The sequence below is a fragment of the Podarcis cretensis genome, assembly GCF_951804945.1.
Source record: "Podarcis cretensis genome assembly, chromosome: 10".
NCBI lineage: Eukaryota > Metazoa > Chordata > Lepidosauria > Squamata > Lacertidae > Podarcis > Podarcis cretensis.
The window spans coordinates 19425040-19450745 of NC_137179.1; the positions used below are offsets into that span (position 1 = coordinate 19425040).

The following is a 25706-nucleotide window of genomic DNA, read 5'->3' on the forward strand; positions in this document are numbered from 1 at the left end:
GAAAAGGCAGGTTAGTGACATGGTGGAAGAATATAAAATTACGCATGGTGCATAAAAAGTGGACGGAGAAAAGTTTTTCTCTTGGCAGAACACTAGAATCCAGGACATCCAATGAAGCTGAATATTGGAAGATTAAGGACAGACAAAAGAAAGTACTTCTTCACACAGTGCATAGGTAAACTGTGGAACTCACTGCCACAGGAGGCAGTGGTGGCCACAAACTTGGATGGCTTTAAAAGAGGGTTAGATCAATTTTGGAGGAAGAGGCTATCAATGGCTGCTAGCCATGTTCTGCTTCTGCTGTTGGAGGCTACATGCTGCTGAATGTCGGTTGGTGGGAGTCACAAGTGGGGAGAGCCCAGTTGCACTCAGGTCCTGCTTTGGGGCTTCCCATGGGCATCTGATTGGCCCCTATGAGAACAGGAAGTTGAACTTACCAGATGGACCTTTGGCCTGATCCAGCAGGGTTCTTCCTATGTTCTTAAGGTCTCATGTTTCAAGTGGTGTTAGAGTCTGATCCTACTATGATTAAAGCCCATCAGTTTAAAGCAGACTTGGACTCCATTGCACACTCCTTGCTGTGCTCCCAATGGTAGAAGTATGTTCTGTATCTGCTCTTCCTGAGTTATTCTGGAGGACGTGCAGGTATGCTGCTGCTGCTGCGCTACCCCATGCATCAGCTGTTAGGCAGGGAGGCTGAGCAGCCCAAACAAAGCCCCGCTGTGTCTCCATCTCTTTGGGGCGTACTCCGCCCTCACAGACGTCCTCTTTGGGCTCTGGGTGGGGGTGTCTTCTTGCGAGCCCCACGGACTCTCTATCTCTCTCCCACCATTTCCTGGTATGGTTCTGTTTATTTATTTATTTCATGGTGCCATACGTATACGTGATCACATGCGAGTCGACCATGCTTAAGTCGGTGCCCACATCTGTACTGCATCATGCCTCACATGCACACACATTCCACATACAGAAGGACGACAAGCAAACGTAGCAGGGCCGGCTGTGTAGCACACTCAGTTTTCTTCCCCCAGCAACTTGCTGCGACCTCCAGCAACCGCTGCCTGAGGGGGCCACTGCACTCTGTCTAATTGTAGGGCTGGTCTGAGTGTGGAGTTTTAAAAAAATAAATCAGCTGCTTGAAGAAAAAGACTGCCCATAGATTGTTCCATTCTCTTGCCTCACATAATTCCTTTTGCCGATCTCCCTGTCAGGCAGATCACGTGGACAGGCAGCAACTTGAGAAACGGTTCAGGGAGCATTGCATTAAGGTTTCTGTGGTGCAAGTGCCATGAAAAGCATCACTCATTTCAGAATGGGTCAAAAGTTTATACACTGGGTATATCTTGATTTTCCAGTTGTGTAAGAAACATATATCTCTCTGCTTGACAACAGGTACATTCCAGGGCAAGCCCATGCCTTTTGCTGGAGACATTCTCACTTTCACATTTGCCCAGCAAAGAGGTAAAAGGGATATATTTCATTCGACCAACTGGTGTGTGTGTGGTCTTAAAAAACAACCTTAGAAATAGTTGAAGTTTATGAGGATTTTCAGGACTAGGTATTCAAAGTACAAAATAAAGGCAAAACAGGTTCATACAGGTCCCTAGCTATTATTGTTTGGCAACTTTGTGAGGGGGCTGCAGTGCTGATTACATTTTCTGTAGTCCCAACCAAAGAGATAATTAAAAGTGTGACATATCTTGCCTCAGTGGCCAAAAATGCAGCAATTAAGGGCCCACCAGAATGACAGATCTTTAGGCAAACTGCCCATAATTTCTATGTCACATCTTTGCAAGCAAGCAAATGTTTCACTTTTGCAGAAGGCATTAAAAAATTGTCTATTTTTCTGTAACTATAGGGATTGAATGCAAAACATCCCAAAAAACCCATCTGAATAAAACAAAGAGGCATATCAGATGCCTATATGGGAATCCCACAAACAGGCCATAAAGGCAACATCCTTCTTTAAAAGCTACATGTATCTTCATTTCCCCCTGATAAAGATACCATCATAATGCATAAGAAAGGCCATGTTTCAACAGGCCAAAATCCCATCTAGTCCAGGACCCTGTTCTCACAGTGGCCAACCATAGAGTCATAGAGATGGAAGAGACCCCAAGAGGTCATCTGATCCAAACCCCCATAATGCAGAAATCATGGCTGAAGAATCCATGACAGGTTGACATCCAACTTCTGTTGAAAAACCTCCCATGAATGAAAGCCTGCCACCTTCTGAGGCCATTGAATTGTAGGGTTGGAAGGGAACCCCAAGTCCAACCCTCTGCAGCTAAGGCAAGACCCAGTGTAGTGTAGTGGTTAAGAGCGGTGGACTCGTAATCTGGTGAACCAGGTTCGCTTCCCCGCTCCTCCACATGCAGCTGCTGGGTGACCTTAGGCTAGTCACACTTCTTTGAAGTCTCTCAGCCCCACTCACCTCACAGAGTGTTTGTTGTGGGAGAGGAAGGGAAAGGAGATGGTTAACCGTTTTGAGACTCCCTAGGGTAGTGATAAAGCAGGATATCAAATTCAAACTCCTCCTCCTCCTCCTTCTCCTGGGATGCTTGCAAGTGGAGCCTGAATGCAATAGCATTCTCCCCGCTTGTGGGCCCCAGCAACTTCTATTTAGAGGCAGACTGCATTCAGAGGCAATGGAAACAGCAGCAGCCCTTTTTGGTAATTTTGGTAAAAGTTGTGGTCAAAAAATGCCAAGCAACTTCCATAGATAAATTGTAGCTTTCAAGCTACTTCCTTCTTTTGAAAGAATTAGTTTTAAAAATAAATATTCTTAAGTAGTTCTCAAGATCACATGCTAGGATGTCTTAATAGTCACAGGTAGTCACTAGATCAGTGTTTCCCAACCTTGTGCCTCCAGCTGTTTTTGAACTACAACTCCCATCATCCCTGACTAGCAAGACCAGTGGCAAGGGATGATGGGAATTGTAGTCCAAAAACAGCTGGAGGCACAAGGTTGGGAAACACTGCACTAGATCATCACAAGGTCCTCTCAGCATGAAAGAAGGATCTACCCCCCAAATTGCTGCTGTCTTCTGTACAAATCCATTACTCTTTTGTTCTGGATGAAACATTGATCTTGGACCTAAATTTCACAGAAAAGCTCTTCAAATTGGGATCATAACTGTGGGTAAGAAGGAAACTACTTGAACCTCAGATGTAAAGGCCATTTATGTTTCTTAGACTTGGCTCTTGGTATTTTGGGGCATAAGGCATGCAATCCTGGGAAACTAGTTACCGTACCTTTACACTTTTATATTTGTAAGAATAATTATGCACTTATTCCTGTACTTCCCTACTTCTCTTCAATTTTTAATACATGCCTCCCCCTCCACTTCCTGCTAACCTACTTTTAATTTCAGGGTCTTTCTAATTTGATTTCTTTTCCTACCTTAAGCACTGTTGGCGAGGAATCCACTGTGGTTGCTAAATAGGAGTGAGTCAAATATATAGAGCTTCTGTGTCCTGGTTTTTAAAATAATTATTCTAAGTAATCCTGCTTGTACACATGACACTTCTCATCTTGGAAAGGGTTTCCCCTGGGAGCTACTGTATATGAAACTGCATTAGCAAGTCGCAAGAGCTTCTGCAAAGCAGTTTTTAGGCTCATGTTCATTTGAAGTTACTTTAACATTAAGAAAATGGGGCTTCATCAAGCAAAGAGAAAAAATATTTCTTAATACCACCTCTCAGCATTGCTAAGCATCAATCAATATCAATCAGTGTTCAAGCTGATATCAGATTCACTCATTTTCATTGATGAGTGAATGCCAGTTTCACACATTTTCATTCATTTCATCCTATTTCTGTATCAATCTGAGAATATTTGTAAAATCATTCACATTAAAATTCTTATTTTTACTGTGTTTTCCCACAAAATGTGCACTTATTTTACTCATTTTACTATAAAATACACTTGATATGCATTTTAGCCTAAATTATGTTACCTAAATTACCTAAATTAGCCTAAATTACCATCCTAAAACTAAAATGCACATTTTATATGCATTTTGGGGTTTTTTTGTTTTTTGTTTTTTTGAGCTGGGAATTGAATTGCAAAATTCAGAGATGGATGAAAACCAAAAGGCAATGGTGCTCCAATCCACACATTAGTCCAGGAACTGCAAATCAGGCTGCTTCACTTAAAAGTGAAATCTGAATGAAATCCTCAAGCAGCCCCACTGGCAATGACATCATTTGGGGCTTGTCCCCAAATCATCATCATCACCACATACCCATTTCTACTTGTTATCCCCAATCAACTATATGGGGGTGATAATGATTCATCTGACCATTATGTGCTGTATTGGCCCGAATATAAGCCTCACCCAATTATAAGCCACATTTTTAAAATTCAAGGGGAAAAAGAAAAAAAGACAATACCCAAATATAAGCCGCTCCCTTAAAATTCCACAGGCACTGACACCCATTCCATTTTACCGTATGTCTGTTTCAGCAGTGATATTGTAAAAGCCAGTTTTTGTAAGGTCCCTAATTTAAGCCGCACTTTAACTTTTCACGGTCGGAATTGGGGGGAAAGTGCAGCTTATATTCAGGCCAATACGGTACATTGTGTGTCTACCAAACCAATCAACTGCCAATTGACAGCTATGTCTGATGTTCCTCCACACAAGGGCTTGGTTAACTGTCCTGTTTCCTTAACAAACAGCAGTTCCCAGGACTCTTTGGAGAGGCCATGACTATTAAGAAGTTGTATAGGAGTGATTTCAACTTACGGTGTGGCTATGACCCCAATGCCTCAAAATAGTGAGCAAGCTTTTCAAGATATCCAGAGCTCTTTATCAGGCTGGAAGTTAAGCAAAGGTGTGTATGTGGGTGTTGGCCAGCTTGGTGTTAAAACCACAACGTCTCCTTTGATCTGCATTAAGAGGAGCATCCTTAATAGCGTAGGCTTTCCTAGGTGCTACATGGTAGGTTTTTTAAAAAAAAAATGGGGGTAGCAGAGTTCGAGGAGGCTTTGCGGAGTGTGCACTTGATCTGACAGGCAAAGTTTCTGAAGGTTCCAAGCAACCAGACAGCTGAGAAGCAGAATTGTGTTTCAATGTCAGCCAAAGGACAAGGGGGAGAGAGAGAGTGTGTGCACATCCACAAGAAATCTCCCCCCTCTGAGACTTTTGCAGGTCTGCTCCTCTCGTTCAAGAACAGTTGGCGTTGTCTCTTGTGGGCCACAGCAGGGAGACAGGTTGGTCTCAAATAACTGTGCCACGAAAGGCATGTGTCGTCCTCATTCTTTGCTCATGCTGAGGTTTCCGCTTAATCTGCCTTTATTCACAGTGTGAGCTATGCAGTGTGTGCAACCTGTCCTAGCCACTCCTGGAGGTGAACCCCCACTTACACCAGCTGAGGAGATTAATTCATATTTTGGGCGGGTGAGACTTAGTTACTAAGACACCATCTCTGTAGACGCAGCACAGGGGAAATGGCTTTACCCTAAAGGACTGTAAGTGCTACTAGAAAAGCGCCCACATCCAAACCAGTGAAGCATGTGGGATTTTGAAGATATATAGCCTATGCACTTAAAGTAAAATAATAATAAAAGCAGCTTTTTAAGAGTACCTTTAAAGTAAACTGGAAGCATTGTTTGTGCAAAATGTGCAAGGGCATGTCCCAAGATGAGACAGCAGCCCATAGAATGGGTTCAAGTAGGCCACAACATTATTGGCGACAAGTGTGTGGGGTTGGCATGGCAACCTGCCCGCTGTTCGAAATCACAACCAGCTTTCCTGGTGGACACACTCCTTGAGAGTTGCCTACATAGCAGCCCCCATTGTGGTGCAGACCAAGCATTTGGGAACCAGCTAGCAGCCTGAGGTGAGCGACGTTCGGCCCTAAGTGAGGACTGTGGCCTGTTGTTGTGGCACTGCCTCAGGCGATGATCCTGCCCAAAGGCGTTTTCCACCACCGTTGTGACAGGAAACGTAACCCCTCACAATAACATGTTTCCATTTACTAAAGAAAAGTCGAAAACCTCCTGATTTTACTCCCAGCCAATTGTAGCTGGACATAAAAATCCGTTCTGGCCTTGACAATCCATGATGAATGATATCCAAGGTAAAGGTCTGACACCGAGGGTGGGTGAAGGAATCCCCACAGAGAAAGGCTATGGTTGATGGGTGCCAGCTCTTTTAAAAACAATGCCAGCCTGCCACTTGAGGGTGATTGATCATGGAACCTTCTGCATGTGAAGCAGATGCTCTGGGACCAAGCTGCAGTCCTACCCCATAATTTTCCAGGCCACTTTACTTGCTTGCTTATTGTGTTTACAGCCCACCTTTTTCCCCAAGAAGCTCAAGGGGGCATATGAGGTTGGGAGCCAGTGTGGTGTAGTGGTTAAGAGCGGTAGTCTCATAATCTGGTGAACTGGGTTCGCGTCTCGGCTCCTCCACATACAGCTGCTGGGTGACCTTGAGTAGTCACACTTCTTTGAAGTCTCTCAGCCCCACTCACCTCACAGAGTGTTTGTTGTGGGGGAGGAAGGGAAAAGAGAATGTTAGCCGCTTTGAGACTCCTTAAAGGGAGTGAAAGGCAGGATATCAAATCCAAACTACTACTACTACTACTATTCTTCTTCTTCTTCTTCTTCTTCTTCTTCTTCTTCTTCTTCTTCTTCTTCTTCTTCCCATCCTCACAACAACCCTGTGAGGTAGGTTAGGCTGAGAGGCCAAAGGCCTCCCAATGAGCTTCATGGCCAAGTGTGGATTTGAACTTCTGTCTCTCGGGTCCTAGTCTGACACTCTAACCACCACGCAAAACTGGTTCTCATAGTTAAGCATAGGAACCACCTTATACTGAGCCAGGCCACTGACCTACCTAGCCTTGCAGTGCACTGTCCACTCCAGCTGACCATGGCTCTCTGGTCTCAGGCATAAATCCTTCCCAGCTTTGCTTCCTGAGATCAGTTTAACTAGAAATGCCAGGATTGGCACCTCCTGCATGCGAAGCATTCGCTTTACCGCTGAGCTTCTCATTGATGACACTCCGAGGGGTTAAGCACATGCTTAAATCTCTGACTGAGCTCGGTTGAATGTAGAAGTGCTTAATTTTGGCTCAATTGCACCTGTTGTCTTTGTAAGAGCATACTTGGTTATCGCAGGCTATAGCATATCCAGAAATGTATAAATATAAATTAAAAAGGAATCTGAATCTGCATTAATGCTGAAGCGCCCCGATGATTCCCCCTGCTCACCACCCAGCAAGGTTATTTGCAACAGTATCTGGGACATGAATCTTTGCGTGCTTTTGCACACACCCATCCCATCCCAGGTCATGCTGAAACCTAACACACTGAATACTGGGCTTGCACAGAGTGTCAATGTCCTGTTTTTAATGGTTGTGACTGACCCAGGTCAGGTTTAGGTCAGCCAGGAGGAGGCAATGCACAGCAGCCTCCTGGAGCTTGCATCTTGATGATCTACTGTTCTTTTTAGCAGGGAACTTAAGAAGTGAACTCTGGGTGCTTCCAGATGACCTGTTTATTGATCTTCCACCCTGATTTGTTTGCAGGGAGATTAGGTGGCTGTTGGCTATTTAATGAGCATTTATTCTGGTTTGTTTGTGTGGAGGTTAGATGATGTTGCATCAAAGCAAGAGTTATCCTAAGAGTTTTGCACGAGCAGGCATCTGCTTCTCATTTCTTTTTCTCCACCTGCAGCCCCACAAGCACCCTTCATAACTGCTCCAGCAGGTTGGAGAATCCTTTTGATCAGATTTGGGGGTCATGTTAGAGACTGGAATGGGCAGACCCTGGTCTTATTTCTCAAATAGGGAGGCATCATTGAATGCTGCCTACTCTTGACACTACAGACTTGCCTGATGAAGATACAGTGGTACCCTGGTTTACAAACTTAATCCGTTCTGGAAGTCCGTTCTGAAACCAAAGCATTCTTAAACCAAGGCGTGCTTTCCCATAGCAGCAGGGGACTCAATTTACAAATGGAACACACTCAACAGGAAGCGAAACATGTTCTTATTCCAAGGCAAAGTTCACAAACCAAAACACCTACTTCTGGGTTTGCAGTGTTCTTAATCCAAGTTGTTCATAAACTAAGCTGTTCTTAAACCAAGGTACCACTGTACAGACAAAAAAACCTATTTTTGTGTTTTTATTTACTTTGAGTATTTATATGCTCTTCATCAAAAATAAATTCCCAGGGTACTTTATAGTAAGGATAAAAACGTAAGGAAAATGTATATAATAATGAAAACCTAAAATATCAGCTGATAGAGCAGCATAAAATTAACTAGGGGGAAATGTTACATTATAGAAAACCCTTAAATATTTTTTTAAAAAAACTTGTAGGCCGAATACATACCTTTCCAATGAAATATTAAGGTAGCATTAAAGGCATTTCATCGTCAGCCGTGTTTTAAATTTGTCCCAATGAGTGATCTGCATAATTGAGAAAAGGATACCAGGTGGTATAGAATATTTCTTGCAAACTCTGCCCTTCTGCTTCCTTCATTTGCTTGAGCAAACTTTTCCATTACAATGTGATCCCAGAGGCATTTAAACCAGATGGCAATACTGGGATTTGATGAGCTTTCCCAGTTGCTTGCTGCTGCTGTAGCTCTAAGGAAAGCCAGATGAAGCCTTTGTGCCGGATATGCAGCCGATTTTGTTGTAGTTTGGCAAGTGACAGGGAAAATGTGGGATGAACAAATGACTAGCAGGAAGACGTGTAAACATCCCACAAGCAAGTCAGGATGAATGCAGGGTGGATGCTCGTTGTTAAACTACCCCAGTAACATCAGAATGGTTGATCAGTAATGGCTAACCACCATGTAAGCTTTGTGCAGCAAATCAGGAAGTCACAAAATAGTGTGCAAGCTCTGAGTTCAAGGAACTCCTCATCAGGTTAGATGGTAGACAGAGCTGATGGGTCGGTGGAGAAAAATTGACCAAGGTGAAGCTATGGAGTTTGCATCTGGTAAGCAAGATAGAATACAGGGGGAAGAGGTTGAAGGCACTGAAACGAGGCTCTACTGGCTGCTGTGTAGATTTCAGGCTGCCCTCCCAGGGCTTCAGGGATGGAGCATGCAATGCTTTTTTTCTCCAGATCATAAATTATAAAACCCAGCTGTCTCCATCCTTTGGTGAAACACGGGTTCCTTGTAGGGGAAATACATCTTTGGGACTTCCTTAAAGATGGGGCCTGGATATGGTACACCCCCAATACTCCCTAGAAGGCTAAAAAAAATTAGACTTGCTGTTTTTACATTTGTCTGCAATCCCAATTACAATATCAGGGGAGTATGATGGAAGGATGAGAAACAATTAATTGGCATTTGATTCTGATGGAATGACTGTGCCTTTTGAAGTGTTCCAAGGAAGCCATAAAGCTGTCCACTGGCATCCCTTTGCCGTGATTTACCTGCACTTTAAACGTTGTGCGCTGCAGGGCCAAAGCCAAGACCTCATTCTTGTCCTTTATTCCATGTTGTTTCTTGGGAAGGGAATATGTCAGCAGGGGCATCTATTAAAAGTTTGAATATTGTCTGTTAAGCTCAGATTTGGAAACAAATCTTTGTCTCCAGTTTGATCACTATTAGCAGCCTCTTCTGTCCCTTTGCTTCCCCGCCCAGTTTCATGAGGACAACATTGAAAAAGCACATCTGGGAAGTGTGTAGCTTTGTGAAATCTCAAACAAAAGACTCCCAAGTAAAATGAGAGGTTTTAACATTTGAGCTTCAGTTTTGCACATTTAGAACGTGGGAAGGAAAACCGCTTAGTGAATAATATTGCCATTTTGGGGAGGGTTTTTTGCATAGTCAGGATCTACCCTGAGCAAGTATTGGTTGGTATGTTTCAAATTAGAGAGGTGTTACTGATTTTTGCCTTGGATTTTATTGTTGTTTTAAACTAGTTTATATGATAAATGTTTCAAATCATTTGAGACATTTATTTTATTATGAACCACTCTGAGGACTTCATCTGGGAAGTGATCTACAAATTTAATAAACTGTTAAATAAAGAAAAAGTGTGGTATTTTCCTAACTTTCAATAACTCTTTGTGGGAGGTTACTGGCACACATATTTCAGGAAACGGGTACGGGTGGAAATGTTAACAGAATGCAGTCAATGCAGTTGGATTGTACCACCTGTTCTTGGTGCAGAGCTTCAAATTTGCTCCACTTCGCAGACTCAGCCCTTATTTAAGCAGTCTGGGGCACAACTGATCTCTGTGTACATCTCTTACGAGACTGGAGGTTAAATAAGAGAGGGTTTATGTGTTAGACTTGCTGGTCAGGTGTGGCTAGACACATCCTTCTGCTATGTAAACAACAGGTGGTATGTTGCCATGGGAATGAAAAATGTGTCAAGAATTACTTCTTGATACAGGGCCATTTACATGATGAAAGATTGAAAGTTGGAATTTAACACTAGCTTACTAGCAGTGCACTTTCATTGGAGTGTTAAATTCTGATTAAGCTACCATTTTTTAAAAAAAATCTTACCTTTCAGTTAAAGAACCAAGTATCAGAAAATGGAAAGCATTGCAAGAGAATATCAGAAGATGTATTATGTTTTAAAATGTCATGACTGTTAACACAGTACAGTATTTTACAGTATCTGAAATATGTGTGTGTTCATATATTTTAAATACAGGTTAGTGGCAGATAAAGCTGTGGGGGGAAATCAAGATTTGGTGACATTCAGTGGCAGATGTGTTTTAGAAATATGGATTCCCCATTTTTCTGTTAAGCTAAGAAATAGGAACAAGCTTTTGCAAAAAGGGGGCTGTTTTGCCTTCTTTCTTCTCCTCTTGCCTTTTGGCTCAAGTTCTAGTGGTGACCTCAGTGAGTGCTGAACAAATTCTGTATCTCTAGCCTTCAGAAAACAGTGTAATTGTACAATCATAAAGTGCCTGGACTCCTGCACCCAGTGGATGGGATGCCTTTTTTGTTCCCTGTGTGTGAATTGCCTGGGTGTCTTTCTGCGTTTTATTTGGAATCCCACAGCAACTTGCTTGGAATTAATGGCCTTTTAATAAAGTGTCTCCACAGCTAGTCTCTGCCAGCACACACACTCAAAGAAGGTTATTTATCATTCGCATGATCCCTGTCTTTCTGTCTCGTGCTCTCCTGTTGCCCTTTTGGTTCTTCCCTCGCTGCTTAAAGACCTCAAAGTGGGCAATGACACTGGTAACTAGGGATGTAAGAAGGCATTGATTCCCTTCCTGCCCCATATTTGTCATATGCTGCCCTGTTTCTGTTCCTCTGCAGTTTGGCTTCCAACAAAAAAACCCCTTTATTCGTCTCACTGTTTGCTGTGGTGAAATTCTGCGCAATTAATTATGTTATCATTACATTGTTCCACATCATTGGTTTCATTGCAAAGGAAACACAATACAAATGGGATGGGGAGGTGAGTAATCAATTACGTATTGTCACGTATCATCTGCAGATTGTAAACAACAGCAGTGATGTATTAACTGGATTTATTTCTGTTCTGAACATGGGATGAGCAAGTGAGCACGAGCAGTTTCCACTCCCAGTAACCTAGAGGATATGAGCAACCTATGATAGATATTTGTTTATGATAGCTGCTTCCAGAAGGGTAGTCATGTTAGTCAGTTGCTGCAAAAGCAGCAGTCTTGTGGGGCTTAAAGGATAATAGACAGAGGGTCAAACGAAACCAGTAACCCCACACACAATGTCCATGGGTGCCCACCAGTATCTCCTGTGCCATAGGGTCTTTGCTGCCCATGAAAGGTCTCTGCAAATATTCCTTCAAAAACCCACAATGGATGCAACCCAACATTTTCACTATTTTATTTTTTTAAATCTTCAAAAATATATTTTTTTCTTTATTGAGCCCCTGAGTTTCCTCCCTCTTTTTTTGTTCTGTTCTTTTGAGGTGCTCCTTGGCCTGCACCCCATTCCATACCCTATTTCTCCAATGAAAATAGGGATGTCCTATTTAATTAATAATACTTTTCTTCTTTATACCCTGCCCATCTGACTGGGTTGTACCAGCCAGTCTTGGTGGCTTCCAACATATATAAAAACATAATAAAACATAAAACATTTTAAAACTTCCCTATACAGGGCTGCCTTCAGATGTCTTCTAAAAGTCAGATAGTTGTTTATTTCCGTGACATCTAAAGGTGGTCTAGTTACTTATCTTCTTGGCTCGGGGACCGCATGATTCTATACCCTTCAAAATTTCTCTGATGAAAATAGGGATGTCCTAAGGAAAAGCGGGATATTCCAGGATCAAATCAGGAACCAGGGCAGCTTCTGTAAATCCAGGATTGTCCCTGGAAAATAGGGACACTTGAAGGACCTGCTTCTTAGCTACAGCAACAGGTTTTGGGCTCCAGGGAGTAAAGCAGCTGTGCTTTCCTTGGTTTGGCTTCACATTCCTTGCAAGCTGAGCTGGTATGTCTGAACAAATTTCAGTCTTGCCTTTTAGCACAGTGTTTTCCAATCTGGTGCCCTCCAGATGTTTTGGACTGCAACTCCCATCATCCCTGACCCTTTACTGTACTGCCTTTGGTTTTCAAGACGTTTGTGTTGGGGATAAAATGGCTGTTGGAGAGAGAAACGATGGAGCAGCAGCAACAACAACTAATAAGGAGACCTGCTGTAGGGATGTAAGGAAGCAGGGTTGTTTGCTGTTTATTCAATCGGTATCAAACTTTATTTCGGTCACAGACCAGCATAAGATAAAACGTACAGATAAACTGAACACATAAGACTTAAAGCAGGTAAGGGATAAAGCTAGTAATTAAAAGGGATCATATATACTTAAAAAGATAGAAACAAGGACAAATGGTTAAAAGCAACTATAAGGGAGGGAAGGTGAAGGAGCACAGGTCTTGCATTTTGCACCTAGTTTCTGGCGCAAGCCATCCTTTAACGAATATCCGGCATGGCAGTTTGCTGTTTATTGTATTTGCTCTGAGACCAAAACAGTCCATAAGATAGTAAGAAGCTGCAAAGGCAATTAGCTGTCATGCGGGTGACCTCTTTTCCAGCTAGGTAATAATTAACCAGCAGTGACTATTTGAATGTGGTTGCAGTAAACCCAGTGAGGTTCTCTGGGTTGTACCCAAAATATTTGTTTATCTTTAGTAGTAGTATGATTTTGCTCTGGCTCCCTTTCAACAACATTTACTATCCTGTTGGGCAGTTGGCCCATTCATTCCTGGCAAATGCTGCTAGACTAGAGGTTACTCAGAGCTCCCCCCTATGGCCACCATGAGAACAGGAGATAATAACTATTAAAAATAGATGGTAGAATTTGAAGATCTGAATCTTTAATGATGGGCGAGAACTTGTTGCTTTTTTAAAAGGATTAGACAAATGGCTGGAGGAGAAGGTTAGCAATGTCTACAGGATGTGATGGCTATTCTGTACCTCCACTGTTGGAGGCAGTATGCCTCTGAACACTAGCTGCTGGAGTCACAAGTGGGAGAGAGTGGGAGTGTGTGCTGCTTGTGGACTTTCTGGTGCTCTTCTACTTGAATCCTGCTTCCTTGTTTCCCACAGGTATCTGGTTGGTGGCACTTAGAACAGGCTGCTGGACTAGAGGGGTCTTTGGCTTGATCCAGCAGGGCTCTTTTTACATTCTTAAGATAATCCCTTTTTCTTTCTCCTCCTCTAGCCATCCATTCCTGGCTCCAGGTTGGAAAACATCATCAACATCAATCATTACGCCACCAAGAAAAGCGTGGCTGAGAGCATGCTGGATGTGGCACTCTTCATGGCCAACGCTGCGCAACTGAAGGCAGTGCTGGAGCAGGGGACGTCCTTCCAATATTATGCTGTCCTGACTGCTCTCATCACCATTTCTCTCTTCTTCCAGACTGCCATTGGGATTCTCCTGATCATTATAGGTAAGTCTCTTTCTGCAGCCCTCTTTGCTTCTTTCAAAAGTTCATTCCAGGGATCATCATATGAAGAAAGAGTGATACACAGCACAGTGCTCCAGTGCTTTTCACAGAGCAGTTCAGATGTTACTTTGAGTCATTTACCAAATTTCAAACATTGCCATGTGATTAGGAAGCTGGGGTGGGACTGCTCAGTGGTAGAGAATCTGCCTGGCTGAACAAACATGCTCTCCCAAAATATGGACACCGCCCCCCCCCCCCCCGTAAGTGGTGGGGAAATGCCTTGGAAAGTGAAGATAACATTTACTTTGATGCAACGTCCTCTAACTTCCCCACAAATAAATCAGAAAAAATGCTCACAAGATAGCAAGTGTAATCTAATCTTGCAAGTAATTTTAAAGTTAGAATTAAAAGTAAGGACCAGGAACCCATGTAGTTTTCTCAAGGCTGTGTTGAAGGATGCTCCATTTGACAGGCCTCAGTTAGGAATCTCATTTCCATAATGCCCAATGTTGCTCTTAATCAAAAGACTTAAAAATAGGTCTTAGGAAGAAATAAGTTGGATGCTCATTTAGTGTTTGAGCACACACACAGACGTTCCAGATTAGGGCAACGACTTAACATGATGGCAAAAAGAGAAATAAATGTGTCACCAGCAAAGGAGCACTGATTTACAATGAAAGTAAATTATAAAATGTATAGATGAAAACTTAGAAATAATTACTGTAATTTAAATAGGGAAACAATAGGGACCTGCTGGCCTGTGTGCTTTCTCAGCTTGCTGTCCGGGTGCTCACTGTTAATGGACAGTTTCCAGGCCCCTCTTGCTCTCCCTTAGGTTTCTGCATCTTTCAACCGGACAGTCCTTCAGAGGATGCTTTCGAATACAGGGCCACCTTTTTGAAGTAGGAAACAAGGCTGCTCTACCCAAGCTGCCCTACACAGCCTCTACCACCCCCGCCTGCCTAAACCCCATCATTTGCAGCTATAACCCCCATCCCTTTCTCCCTTTCACCTCCTTTCTCCCCCGCATTCCATTGCTGCCCCTACAGTTAATATACAGAAGGCTATAGTCTTCAGAGCTGTCTGGCCCGACCCTGGGTCAGCCCCACTGTCCCCTTACATGATAAGACTTACATTATAAACACAGGCCTGTCTTTCTCCGCTTGTGAGTTTGGCATTGAAAGGAATGGCAGGGGTCATGAACTTGGGCTACAGCTAATGCTGCATCAATGGAATCTCTTCTCTCGTTATGGGGCCTGACCGCAAACATTCCTCAGCATCCGCAGCTGCTGTTGGCCTCCAGCCTCTGGCTTGCCCTAGAGAACCAAAGCCATCTAAAAATGGAAATATCTGGTGTGTGTCTCATAGTCATCTGCTTCAGCTTTTGCCAGCTTGGCTAGGGCTGATGGGAGTTATAGTCCAGAACTGCTGGAGGGCACCAGATTCGCAAAGCTGGATGTAGTCTGCTTTATTAAAAAAAAATTAAAATGGTCCTCGCCATTTTGGATGGTTGCCTTTGGTTTTAGAGTTAGCCCACACTAAAGAGGTGGTTGCATCTAAGGCATTGCGCAAAGCAATAGATCACAGCAGGTTTTCCTCAATTTGGTGCCCTCTAGATGGCTTGGACTACAATTCCTAGCCGCCCCAGCATCATACAGCTGAGCTCACTAGAACTAATGGGAGATGTAGCCCAAAACACCAGGGCGTGGGCACTAGGCTGAAGAAGGCTGTAAGAAAACCACTTTTTGCCACTGAGCACAGGTTTCAGCGAGGCTGGCAGCAAGTCCTGACTCTGTGAAGAATGTAACCTGGACAATAAACATGCTTTCCAGAACATTTTTGGCACACTCATGCTTGACTTTTCAGGTGTATACTTGTGCATCAAGAAAGAAGGGCAGGATTTAGCTTCTTTTTTGTGGGAGAGATCCCTGGAAACCTGAGGGTTGTAGCCAATTTTAAGGCTTATCCACACCTACCCTTTGCCTTGCTTTTTCCAGGCATAGAGCCGTGCTTAAAAGCTCCTTGTCCAAGCCTTTTTAGATTTGGCTAGCTCTCCACTTCCACGTCTCTTGCCATCCTTCCCAAACTACAGCTTCCCACTTGGAGCTAGGGTGGGAGAAAATTGTTTTAGCTCTCCTTATCTTCCAGAGAAATCTCCAGTTTTTTCCCTAGCCATTGGCTTCTGTTGAGAGGCATTTCCCAGGCCATTCTTTGCTTTTAACATGCTTTTTCCAAATGAAAGATGTGGCTGGCACAGCTGGACACCGACCATTAAAGGACATTAGCCACCCTTTTCTCTAAACCACAGCAATCAGGCAGAAAACTCACGGAAATATGAAAAGGACTAAAAAGCTGTACTCATGGGCAAAATTAGGTCACAGATTATTTTTTTATAAGTAAATTTTCAACTCAAGGTGGCAGGCAACATCCTAACATTGCACCAGGCTGAAGAGCAGAGAAGGGAAGCATAGCTATTCCATCTGTGGTTTAAATGACACTTAGATAAGAATCTTGCTGGAAGAGTTTGACCCAGGCATTGCTTCATCACCACCACCACCACCATCATCTTATTTGTATTCTGCCTTTCCATAGTTAAAACCATGCTCATGGCAGCTGGCATGAAAACATTCATATAAACACAAACATAACAAAAGTAGTCATAAATAAAACATCAAAAACTATACAAAGATAACACACACACACACACATCAGTATATCAATAAGAACAACGATACCCCAGCCCAAGTGTCTGTTTGGCAGCTCGGCTTTTGTAGCTGGAGTCAATCTAGGCCCCGCCCTCCCAGACGGAAGGAAAGGAATAGTGTGTAAAACTGTGTTTCCTGACCTTACCTTATTGGAGGAACGGAAAAAATAATAATAATAATTTATTATTTGTACCCCGCCCATCTGGCTGGGTTTCCCCAGCCACTCTGGGCGGCTTCCAACAAAGATGAAAAATACACTAAAATGTCACATATTAAAAACTTCCCTGAACAGGGCTGCCTTCAGATGTCTTCTGAATGTCAGGTAGTTGTTTATCGCTTTGACATCTGATGGGAGGGTGTTCCACAGGGCGGGCGCCACTACCGAGAAGGCCCTCTGCCTGGTTCCCTGTAACTTGGCCTCTCGCAGTGAGGGAACCGCCAGAAGGCCCTCGGAGCTGGACCTCAGTGTCCGGGCAGAACGATGGGGGAGGAGACGCTCCTTCAGATATACTGGACCGAGGCCGTTTAGGGCTTCAAAGGTCAGCACCAACACTTTGAATTGTGCTCGGAAACGTACTGGGAGCCAATGTAGGTCTTTCAAGACCGGTGTTATATGGTCTCGGCAGCCACTCCCAGTCACCAGTCTAGCTGCCGCGTTCTGGATTAGTTGTAGTTTCCGGGTCACCTTCAAAGGTAGCCCCACGTAGAGCGCATTGCAGTAGTCCAAGCGGGAGATAACCAGAGCATGCACCACTCTGGCGAGACAGTCTGCAGGCAGATAGGGTCTCAGCCTACGTACCAGATGGAGCTGGTAAACAGCTGCCCTGGATACAGATTTGACCTGTGCCTCCATGGACAGCTGTGAGTCCAAAATGACTCCCAGGCTGCACACCTGGTCCTTCAGGGGCACAGTTACCCCATTCAGGACCAGGGAATCCTCCACACCTGCCCGCCTCCTGTCCCCCCAAAACAGTACTTCTGTCTTGTCAGGATTCAATCTCAATCTGTTAGCCGCCATCCATCCTCCAACCGCCTCCAGACACTCACACAGGACCTTCACCGCCTTCACTGGTTCTGATTTAAAAGAGAGGTAGAGCTGGGTATCATCCGCATACTGATGAACACCTAGCCCAAACCTCCTGATGATCTCTCCCAGTGGCTGCATGTAAATGTTGAAAAGCATGGGGGAGAGGACAGAACACTGAGGCACCCCACAAGTGAGAGCCCAGGGGTCTGAACACTCATCCCCCACCACCACTTTCTGAACACGGCCCAGGAGGAAGGAGTGGAACCACTGTATGACAGTGCCCCCAGCTCCCAGCCCCTCAGGACGGTCCAGAAGCATGTTATGGTCGATGGTATCAAACGCTGCGGAGAGATCCAGCAGAACTAGGAAACAGCTCTCACCTTTGTCCCTAGCCCGCCGGAGATCATCAACCAGTGCGACCAAGGCAGTTTCAGTCCCATGATGAGGCCTGAATCCCGACTGGAAGGGATCCAAATGGTCCGCTTCTTCCAGGCGTGCCTGGAGTTGTTCAGCAACCACTCCCTCAATCACCTTGCCCAAGAATGGAAGATTTGAGACTGGGTGATAATTGGCCATTGTGGCCGCATCTAAAGATGATTTTTTAGGAAGCGGTTTAATAACCGCCTCTTTCAGCGGGTCTGGGAAGGCTCCCTCATGGAGGGAAGCATTCACCACTCCACGAAGCCCATCGCCCAGTCCTTCCCAGCTAGCTTTTATAAGCCAGGATGGGCAAGGATCCAGGAGACAGGTGGTTGGCTTCATTCGTCCAAGCAGCCTGTCCACATCCTCGGAGGTAACAGATTGGAATTGATCCCACACAACTTGACTAGACAGGACTCTAGCACTCTCCCACCCTGGCCCTGCTCCCACGGTGGAGTCTACTTCTTCCCGAATCTGAGCGATTTTATCTGCAAAAAACTTTGCGAAATCATTGCAGGAGATCATGTGGCCCGTACTGGGCCCCAATGTCACAGGTGGTTCCACTAAATTGTGAACCACCTGAAAAAGTCTCCTGCTGCTGTTTTCTGCAGATGCAATAGAGGCGGCAAAGAAAGTCTTCTTCGCTGTCGCTATCGCCAATTGGTAGGCTCGACGTTGAGCTCTAACCTGTGTCCGGTCAGATTTGGAATGAGTTATCCGCCACTGGCGCTCTAGCCGTCTCAACGATTGTTTCATTGCCCCCAGATCCATGGAAAACCACGGGGCTGTCCGGGCTCCATGCAATCGGAGAGGGCGCTTCGGAGCCAAACAGTCAATAGCCCTGGTTAACTCCACATTCCAGCGGGCCACCAGGGAATCGGCTGAAAGGCCATCAACATGGGATAAAGCATCCCCTACCACTCTCTGGAAACCATTTGGATCCATTAAGTGGCGGGGGCGGACCATCCGAATCGGTCCCACCTCCCTGCAGAGGGGAAGGGTCGCAGAGAAGTCTATCAAATATAAGCCTATCAAACATTTAAGAGAGTAATAATAATGGTGGCAGCGGCACACCTTCTGCAGAATGTATTGAGCAGAAGAGTTTTCTCTGAATTCTGTCTTGGTTTTGTCTTTTGTTTTTCATAGCTCGGATGAACCTGAATGATGTGACAAAGCAGCAGCGCCTGAATTTGCTCAACAACATTGCCACAATCCTAGTCTTCATCATAGTCATCGTCAACATCTTCATTACTGCTTTCGGTGTGCAGAAGACGGGTCTCTATCCTAGCATTTATGGTGGTCGGAGAATCTACTAAGCCTTGGAAGGGTAAGAAAAGAGTGAGTCTCTTTTCTTTGGACATAGGCCTATTTGTATCCTCCATCAATCATTATTCTTAGGCGGTTCATAAGTAATGAAGTGGGATAGTGGCAGTTCTTTCTTCTCTCTTTCTCTCCCCCCCAATATGAAAAGGGTGGTTATATCTAGGGAGACAGTTCCACAGCAGAGGAGACTGATCCTTGTCACCATCAACAGTAAGATCCACAACCTGCCTGAGCCTCTTGTTTTTCCTTGCAGGCTGGAGCACATGGTAGAAGATAGCTGGAATGCCTTTCCGTATAGCCTTATTGATCTCAGACTTGATGATCCATTTAAGATACACAACTGCCTGGGTGAACCCTATTGCAAGTACGTCAGTTGCTCCTTGTGGGCTACTTCTGCAACATGTTTACAGCTCTGAAGAGGTGAATAATTTTTCAGCTGATCTTGACAGCAGCCTCTCCTCATCTCAACCCATAATGATGTTTGTAATGGAGTAGTGGGGAATTTCAGGTCGGAGAGCCAAATGCAGCCCTCCAGGCCTTTCTCGGACTCTCCCAAGATTAGACTTCTTCCTCAGCCAAACACTCCTCTCTTCCCCAGCTTACATCACCCACTGGCCCTACTCTGCACCCTTCTTCAGTGAGTGTGAGTGTGTGTAAAAACTAGCCTACCATACACATGAAAAAAAGTTTGTTCTTCTTTGTCTCTGCCCCTGAAGGGACTATATGATAAATGTTCCCAACCCCTGGTTGTAATGAGATTCCTCTGCAATTCAGAATATTGCATTCAGCTAGAGCTTTCCAGCTCCCATCAGGAAAGGAGCAGCCCTCAGTGATTCAACTTGATGTACTCCATCAATGGCAGCAGCAGTCAATGTAAGCGACAGGGACAACAGTATCAAAATAAAACATTGGAAGAGAATTACAAATGAACACAATTGATAAAGGGCAGGTGCTAGGTCACTAGTTCAAATTTTGTCCAAGAGGACACTAAGTTGTCAGATGAAGACAGATTTGCAAAGCAGGAGGGGGGAAAATGATTTAAGGCTGCAGTCCTAACCACAACTGCTAAGAAGTCAGTCCTGCTGACTTCAGTGGGGCTTGCTGCCAGGGGAGTGGAGTTAGCATTGCAGACCAAGCCATCTTGTATGAGCACACAGCACCCACCCAGAGAAGAGGCTGCCCACTGTGTTTCTTTTTGATTCACTGCTCTTGCTTGGCATCCACCTGAGCAGTGAATTAGTGTGGGATGCATGTCTCCGGATGAGACTTTGTTTCTGTGTTGTGTAATGGGATCAACTGCTCTCAATGATGGGATGCAACAGAATGACCAGCCCCAAATAGTGACTCACACAGGAGCACAAGTTGTTGGCTCCTCTGAGGGTGGACAGTTATTACCCTAAAAGTAAGAATGAGAAGTGTACCTCCAGTTTTAGATCAGAGAAGCGTCTGCCCCAGCAACTAAAACATTGAGAAATGCAATTATTAAATGAAGAGCATTATGTTACCCTCATCCAGTAATCAGTGGTGGTGCAGAGGCTCTGATGCAACTAGCTGAAACTCCTGTTATTTTGCTGGAGCTCCTGATTAGCCAAGATTCCCATAGTTTCTATGTTTTGCCCAAGCAGGAGAGGTAATTCCACACACAGAGGTTCATTGTACTTAGTCCTGCTCCTCCACGACTGTAAATTGTTATGTAAAGTTGCTTAGTTTTTTGCAATTAAGCTGTATACAAATTCTGTTATTTAAATAAAATAAAAAGTGTATTTTGTGTGTGTGTACACACACAAAAGGTATAAAACTAGGATTATAGTGGAAATACAGACCATCAGCTTGCATGTGGCAAAAAATAAATTGCATTATAAACCTCTGCTGGTGGCAATAATACTATGCATAGTAATGCAAAGCATTTTAAAGCTGTACAAGTTAACCTTGATTTTTGTAAACAGTGCATTGCTTCTGAAAGTTATTCCCATGCTGTCCTTAGCCACTCTTACAATATTTTATAACGGACTTGCAATTTTGTCATCCCACTTAGAACTGGTGCATCTTTTGCACATTCCAACTATTTGCTTTCTCTTTATTTATTAAAGTATATTTTATCCAAAGGTGTGGCTTGGTCTATATATCAAATTACTCAATGTAGACTGTGAATGAAAATCTTAAGCGCTAAACATCTTTCTTTTATATCCTTTTATAGAATAGTACATAGCTACCCAGATACAGAAGAGGAGACAGGTCCCATATGCAAAAAAATTCACATTAGATTGGTCTACTTTACAGGCAGGCATTTGAGGGTCAGAAAAAGACACCACACACATTTTCTGTAAGGAAACTGTATTTGTAAACGGAGGCACTTATGCTTCCTCTTGCAAGTAAGAAAAGGTTTGGGACTCGTCAATAAGGCACACATTTCAAAAGTGAATTTAAATATACCAAAGAACATTTCAGATATTTACACAAGCTATAAAAGTTGTAGAGGTACTTCAGTGAAGGTGACATTGATGACACTGGAACAAACAAACAATAGATTCATACAGGTAAGTCCTTTCAGCATAGGCCCTTAGAATTTCCTTCTTTGACTTCATAGCAAAACCCAATCCTAATACACACATCCAACGTTTGATGTTTATGTATCTGTGTGTCACCAAGTCAAAGAGATATTGTTGAATCAATGAAATCTGCACACATTTAAACAGGATTAAATAATAGTTCTGAAGAAAGAGGTTTACTTTGTTTTTAAATTGGGTTGGGGGAACCACTGACCCACAGGCCAACCCACATCCTCCTTTCCTTGCCTCATCCCCCTCCTTCTCCACACTGAGGCTTGAAAAACTACAATAATTTATGCTGCATGGGGGTGGGGTTACAGTGGGTGAAGACTTAAAAAAAGAAAGTAGTCTGGAAACTCGTATGTTTCCAGGGACAGAAAATGCCATTCCCATTATCATTTGGCACACACACATACACACACACACACATACTTTAACCCACCTGCATCAATGAACCAACTCAGCTCATTTTACACACAGCTGTTACCCATTTTGTGTGACCTGCTTTAAGGACTCGTTTGTTTCCTGAAGGTGTCAGGCCCAAATCTGACTTCCAGTTAGCACAACTTCTTCCCACTCCTTCCAAAACTGCAACATAGATAGCTCATTTTCTTACATATTTTCTGATGCAAGGACACCTGGTCTTCATACATAATCAGTACCAAAACGTAGTAACAAAACCATAACTTTAATTTATCAATTAATTTTACAAAATATATCTTGTCCTTCAAAAAAGATTATTTCCCGTGCCTCAGGGTGGCTTGGAACACATTAAAACCAGAGTACAAACAAACCAACATTAAAACTACAAAATAAATAGAAGGGGTGGGAGGACAGTGTATAAAAGCTATTTAACTCAATGGGACTTCTAAAATATATGCCCAGGATTGCACTGTAAATGAGGGATGGGGAACCTTTGGCCCTTCAGATGTTGTTAGAACTCCAACTGATCAACATGGCCCGTTGTCAGGGATCAGTGTTTCCCAAACTTGGGTGTCCAGCTTGTTTTGGACTACAGTTCCCATCATCCCTAACCACTGGTCCTGCTAGGTAGGGATGAAGGCAGTTGTAGCCCAACAACATCTGGGAGGCCAGAGTTTCCTTATTCCTGCTGTACATTAATCTCTCGAGTTCTAGGCTATTCAAGGGTTGTCGTCTCAAGTTCATATTTCCAGTTCCCTGTTTTCCCCATTTCATATGACTTTCAGGATAAACACAATTCTGTGCCTAACAGGGTTTTGACTCAGCTTAATGGTAAGAGAGAGAGAGGCCACTTATTGAGAAATACAGATGCAGGCAAGCCACAAGGTGAAGGCTTCAACATAATTCTTTTTGCTGTACCTGAGCAGAGCACAATATGCATTAAGTGAGGAGAAGAATCCGCTAGGCCCCTTTAGTATGTCCTGGCTGGGCTTATGTACAGGTATTCAGACACAGCCCACATATCAGAGTGACTTTGGTCCAAAGGCATGGATTTCAGGACACAGTTTTTGTTCAAGTATCTCAAAAAAGGAAGCATCATTAAAAACAACTCACACTACACATAACGAGGCTATATTCCTCTTTCTAACACACTGTGGAAGGCACTCCTTTTCATTTGTACCCGTTGACCAGAGAACTGCGGCATTACTGATGCTTCTAAGAAGTGAAAGCATTTCAGTAAAACCTCGGAAGAAGTAGGAAGGCACCACAAAAAGAGGCTTTTGAGGCAGAGGGATGATGCAGGGGAAGACGAAAGGGGAAGGGTTATAGCTTGGTGGTAGAGCACTTGCTTTTTATGCAGAAGGTCCCGTATTCAATCTGCGGCATTTCCAGGTAGGGCTGACAATGTTTCCTGCTTGAAACGCTGGAGAGCCGCTGCCAGTCAGTGCAGACAATACTGGGCTAAGACGTAGAGGAAGGCAGCTTCCTATGTGTGCTTTTTGCTTCCCAGAAGTGCATCTGTGACATGCTGGTGAGAAAGTTTGGTTTTGTGCTCTTAAAAAGATGGCTGTCGTGGATGTAAGACGCTAGAGGTAGGATCGTTTTCTTCCCATTTTCATTTTTCTCACAAGATAAAAACTCTCAGTTCTGCGCCTGAACTTATTTTCTCATAACGCCTAAATTCATATTCTGACTTCTGTGGTACTGGAGGATTCTCCTCGACATGCCTGGATAAAGTCTGCACTGCGAGTGCAAATGTTCCTCACATCTTCAGCTGCCGTCGGTTCCACATGCCCCGCTTGGAGTGGAAATGGTGGAAGAAGTTTCTGAGAGAGAGTCGTTCCACCTCCAGGCCAGCCTGAAAGATCCTGTGGGAGGAGAGGGAGGGAGAGAGATTGGAACGAGAGGCTAACTAGAACTGCCTGCTTCTGTGGAGCTTGGATTGGGAGGGTGGGGGAATCTTTAAAGCACCATGGGCCAGGTCTTTATCAGGACCGGGACTCTAAATTCTGATTAAGCAAGTGATCCAGAGGGTGGGAAGTTGGGACAGGAATGGCAGCCACAGGAAACTACCCCTCCAACTAAGAGTAAGGGGGACACTTCAGTGGCAGTGGGTTTTTATTGGACCAATGGGACTTACTTGTGAGTGAATGTATAAGATTGCTCTGTTTGCGTGTAGGAGGAAGTTTTTTATGAGGATGAAACTTAGTGCTTAATAGCGGTTTGGTTAATTGCTTTTAATGGCTAGTTGTTCCACACTGTGCTTTTCCTCTTAGACTTCATCCATCATTACTGAGCTAGATGAACCAATGGTCTGATTCAGTATAAGGCAGCTTCCTATGTTCCTATGAGAAGAGAACCCAAAGCCAGTTGCTGCTGCACATCTTCACTCACCGGTCCAGGAGTTCCCAGTCCTCTCCTCCCCACTTTTCCCCAAAGTCTCTGGTGTTCATGCCTCCAACGCGAACTAGATCTGACTTGTATATACCCAGGAGGCCAAAGCCGTTCACTTCCCAGTAGCCTATGAAAGCGAAACACAAAAGCATCAGCCACATCTACATGGTTTATTAGTAAAAATTAAAGTTCTCAGACTAACCTGTGGCACCCACTGGTCCAGACATGTAACAGATTAATAGGGAAAGATCCAACTACACACACACACACATCCTAATGAGTTGCAACCACTCTTCATTGGGAAGTAATAGGATGCCGGAATGAAGAACTTCAGGACTTGGGGGTGGAAGGGCTAACTGCAGTCCTCATGAATCTCCCCAGGCCACATCCCTCACTGATCCCTGCTTTGCACCCTCCCTGAATGGTTTTGCCTGGCAGGAATGTGTCCTGGAATTCTGATACTGCCTCTTACTTGCCTGGAAGGAGGGTAGAGAGGAATGCATGATTATGCATAAAAAGTAGCCAACCAAGGAAAGTACTGTACATTCCTTTCCCCACCCACTTTTGCCTCTCTCCACCCCAAGCCACCACTAGCACATGGGCCCTGGGAGGTTGCCCAGAAAGGACTGCTGACCTTGGGCTGACAAAGATTCTACCAAACCTTCTATACAGACCATCTCTACAAGGCTAAACTATGAACTGTAGAAAAATCTGTTTGTGATAATGAGGAAGAAAAATGACCAGAAGAATATGGGTTTTATGCAAAAACCCTCCCTGCAGCACCTCACCATCAGGCCATTTTGGGGATGCACCACAGTGGAGCCTCATAACCATAGGTGCAAAGGCCATTTTCCCTTCCACACAGTGCTTCCGAATGGAGTCAATGATCCCTGACGGGAAATGGATGTGAAGATCACACAGGAAAATGATGCTGTGCGAATCCTGTAATTAAGCAGAGAAACGGAGCAGTCAGGTCGTTATCCACAGTACACTC

General features: G+C 44.1%; 2 protein-coding genes across 5 annotated transcripts in view; one reads left to right on the forward strand and one right to left on the reverse strand.

The window, feature by feature from the left end:
- NINJ2 (ninjurin 2) overlaps positions 1-20371 on the forward strand; it is a 104529-nt gene extending 84158 nt beyond the window's left edge. For both annotated transcript variants that reach the window (XM_079993201.1, XM_079993202.1), the window contains 3 exons: positions 13643-13874; positions 19170-19350; positions 19600-20371. In XM_079993201.1, the coding sequence (XP_079849327.1) occupies positions 13643-13874; positions 19170-19339 (402 nt within the window). In that variant the 3' untranslated portion in view covers positions 19340-19350; positions 19600-20371. The remainder of the gene's footprint in view (positions 1-13642; positions 13875-19169; positions 19351-19599) is intronic.
- Positions 20372-21663: 1292 nt separating this feature from the next.
- The window catches only part of B4GALNT3 (beta-1,4-N-acetyl-galactosaminyltransferase 3), a 69934-nt gene continuing 65891 nt past the window's right edge, over positions 21664-25706 (reverse strand). For all 3 annotated transcript variants that reach the window (XM_079993340.1, XM_079993338.1, XM_079993339.1), the window contains 3 exons: positions 25501-25654; positions 24713-24839; positions 21664-24186 (listed from right to left, as the gene is read on the reverse strand). In XM_079993340.1, coding sequence (XP_079849466.1) covers positions 24081-24186; positions 24713-24839; positions 25501-25654 — 387 coding nt within the window. In that variant the 3' untranslated portion in view covers positions 21664-24080. The remainder of the gene's footprint in view (positions 24187-24712; positions 24840-25500; positions 25655-25706) is intronic.